This window comes from Micropterus salmoides, unplaced genomic scaffold (genome assembly GCF_014851395.1).
Source record: "Micropterus salmoides isolate LMB-PRFRI ecotype aquatic unplaced genomic scaffold, ASM1485139v1 Ms_hic_scaffold_9, whole genome shotgun sequence".
NCBI classification, from domain to species: Eukaryota; Metazoa; Chordata; class Actinopteri; order Centrarchiformes; family Centrarchidae; genus Micropterus; species Micropterus salmoides.
The window spans coordinates 7,354,673-7,358,092 of record NW_024044681.1 but is presented as its reverse complement, the minus strand read 5'-3'; the positions used below and the strand labels follow the sequence as shown (position 1 = coordinate 7,358,092).

At 45.7% G+C, this 3,420-nt stretch overlaps 1 protein-coding gene across 1 annotated transcript; it reads right to left on the bottom strand.

Annotated features, from left to right (window-relative positions):
- Positions 1-664: 664 nt before the first annotated feature.
- LOC119894943 (histone H1-like) lies at positions 665-1,828 on the bottom strand. Its single transcript, XM_038707665.1, has one exon. The coding sequence runs from the start codon at positions 1,361-1,363 to the stop codon at positions 758-760; it is 606 nt and encodes a 201-aa protein (XP_038563593.1). The 5' UTR covers positions 1,364-1,828; the 3' UTR covers positions 665-757.
- Between the last annotated feature and the right edge of the window lie 1,592 nt (positions 1,829-3,420).

The following is a 3,420-nucleotide window of genomic DNA, read 5'->3' as shown; positions in this document are numbered from 1 at the left end:
GTTGCAATCTGAAACCTTCCTGCTAGAAGCCACTAAAAACCACACAGCCCACCTTTAACTTACATTTACTATAAATAGATTTTGAGACTGTAAAACTAAAGACTCTTTTTGTGATAACTTTCATCGACCATTGTATCAATACAACATAATTCAAATAGGCCAGAAAGGAACAAAGGTGAAGAGAATAAAGCGAGTGATGGATAACGTCGGTAGTGTAGGCAGTGCAGCACTCAACGATCAACAGCTGCTGTCTGCATCCTAAAGCTGATTTGTGTAAACTTTAGTAAAACAGATGTAAAATAGAACAAGGGGAACATGTTGCTGTCAGGAGGAGGTTAGAAGCAGCACATATTGGCACAATGGCATCCTGGCTCTGGCTAAATCTTTCCACTACACTCGATCCACAACCTGGAGGAGGAACTAGTACAAATGAGTGTATTAGTATAATATGTTAAAAGTAGTACACAAGTAGAAACAGCCTCTTTACAAGCCATGGAAAAAACTATTGATGAATAAAAGAGTAATTAGATGTTGGGGTGAAATATATGGTACGTCCAGTATGTATGAACTTTTCCTTTTATCTGAAGAAATTTACATTTGTAGAAAATTAGGTATTAATTCCTTTATATTAATGTTAAATCCTAATATAACGATCAGTGTATGATGCGCTGTTAATGAGTGTGAACAGGCTCTTTGAGGAAGATGTGGTGGCTCTTAAAAGAGCCTTTTGTTGGGACGTTGTTGGTCTTGAAGCAGCTCACTTCTTCTTGGCTGCAGCCTTCTTCACTTTGGGCTTGGCGGCCTTCTTGACGGGGGTCTTCTTGGCTGCGGGGGCCTTCTTCACCACCTTCTTGGGGCTCTTGGTAGCTTTCTTGGGGCTCTTGGCCGCCTTCTTGGCCGCCGCGGGCTTCTTGACCTTCTTGGGAGACTTCTTGGCGGCTGCCGGCTTCTTGGCTGCCGCTGCTTTGGGCTTTTTGGCCGCTGCGGGTTTCTTGGCTGCGGGCTTCTTGGCTTTAGGAGCCGCTTTCTTCACCGCCTTCTTGGGCTTGGTCTCCGCCTTCTTGTTGATCTTGAAGGAGCCCGAGGCCCCGGTCCCCTTGGTCTGGACCAGAGTCCCCTTCACCACCAGGCTCTTGATGGCGGTCTTGACGCGGGCCTTGTTCTTCTCCACATCGTAGCCTCCGGCAGCCAGAGCCTTCTTCAGGGCGGCCGCGGACACGCCGCTCCGCTCCTTGGACGCGGACACGGCCTTAACGATGAGCTCCCCGACGCTGGGACCAGCCTTCTTCGGCTTGGACACCTTCTTCTTGGCCGCTTTGGCCGGAGCGGCGACGGCGGGGGCGGCTGGAGCTACTTCTGCCATGTTCTGCTTGTTTCTCCTCACGATAACACGAGAGTCTGAATGATGGAGGCTCCGAGCAGCAGGCTGCACTTAAACACACCGTGAGAACCGTGGAGACTCAGCCCAGCTCGCGGCCGCTCGGTGCGGGCTGAACGCCGCCACTTGTGTTTTCTCTGCACCGATAAAAGGCTCCGAACTAAATGTGGGAGAAGAGCCGCAGGCTGCCGGTGAAGGAGCCGGTAGCGGACTGGTGTCTCTTCATACTGAAGTCATGTTCAGCTCTGATGCGCTCTGCGTTTGGTTTGCGGAGCCTCCAAACTTCACACATTCACCGTCGCGACCGGCGCTTATCAGCTGCTTTTCACTCCCATTTCTCTCCTAAAATGTTTTAAAATGCATCAGAGCTCCATCAAAAGCAGTTTTCCAGCGGACCCACATGTTTGTTCAGGCGCTCAAAGTAAAAACAAGCATCTGTTGATGATCAGTTTCTAATAAATCGAGTTTTTCTGGGAGCAGCAAACACACTGATGATGGAGGTTCAGCCTGACTTCCTGTCAGAGCTGCTCACTGTGGACGTTTCTGCTGCTGAGGACAACTTGTGTCTAGAACACCTTTTATATTCATGCTCCTACTGATAAATCAATAAAATAACTATAGTTAGTCACCTAATAAAATAACTATGGTTGTATTAACTGTGAGCTAAGTATACAGATGAGAAGGTCTACAGAGTCTTTTACTCAAATGTGTTTCAGTTTCAGTTTTGTCCCTAATTTTACAGCACAGTGATGTTCTATAATGTTAAACTCTTTGGATAAAATATTTCCCTAATTTCTGGATTTATAAAATTACAGAACTTCTCTTGTCATCCCATAAATCCCAAATATTCTGGACTCAACTTTTAAGACCTCAGATCAGTCATTTTTTCATTCCAGGTGCTTTAACTTGTTCACCTGGAAACTGATGTGTCAATACTTCACATTAATTAGTTGTTTAAAGATCCCCTCCAGACATGTTTTAAGACCTCAAGGCACCGGCAGCTTATTTTCCCTCATTGAAAAGAAATACATGTGCATTTTTTTCTTATTTAGCAGAGTTTATCTGTTGGACACAAGATGTCTCCTACTTCATGAAACGTCCATTGTCACTGGAAGCTTCACGTTTCCACATCACGCAGGTGTGAGTTCCATACTGGACAATTATTGGCTCCAAACTAAAATGAGGCTTAAACTTAAAAGTTTAAAGAAACTTTCTGCAGTCAGCAGATGAACGAACATGTCTGCAAATAAATTATTCTGCACTGTGAAAGTCAAACATCTGAGTGAAGTCACAATAAGCAAAACATGTTGTCCTGCTGCTGGTCAGGGTTGAAGATCACATCCTTTGTTTTGTTAGCTGAGAGGATCCTAACTGTAACACCAAACAGCTCTATGATGCCTGGCTGGTCCAGGATCAGCACCAGGAAAACAGTTGGGTCCCACTTTGCCCACCTGAGCTGTAGACCTGCAGACAGGAGAGCAGGAAAAACAAGGTGACATAACTCGTGCCACATTTATTCTTTTTAGTTTGCTGCTTTCACCGCTCGCAATTTGGGGGACAAACTGTGAAGATGTTAAAGATAAGATGTTCCTTTATTGTCCCCTGTAGGAGAAATTCAAAGTGGCCCAGCAGCACAGGGGAATGTAAAAAGAAAGAACAAAATACAATAAAGTTAGAACCAGTAAACATCAGAATCAAGTCTGTAAAATATATACACACTATATACACAAGCAAAACATCATCTGTCAGTGGATACGTTGGGTGCTGTGGTGTTGTGGAGTCTGATGGCACAAATGAGTCTCATAGGCGCTTTGAGGAGCGGAGCTGGATGAGTCTGTGGCTGAAGGAGCTCCTGAGCTGCCTCAGCTCAGCATACAGAGGATCAGAGCGGTTGTCCAAGATGGTTTTCAGCTTTCTCTCATCTTCCTCTCAGTCACTGCCTCCACACTGTCCAGGTCCATCCCCACAACCAGCTTACACAGTTTTTTGGCACCATGATCCCGATGCCACCTCCCCAGCACACCACAGCAAAGAAGACGACA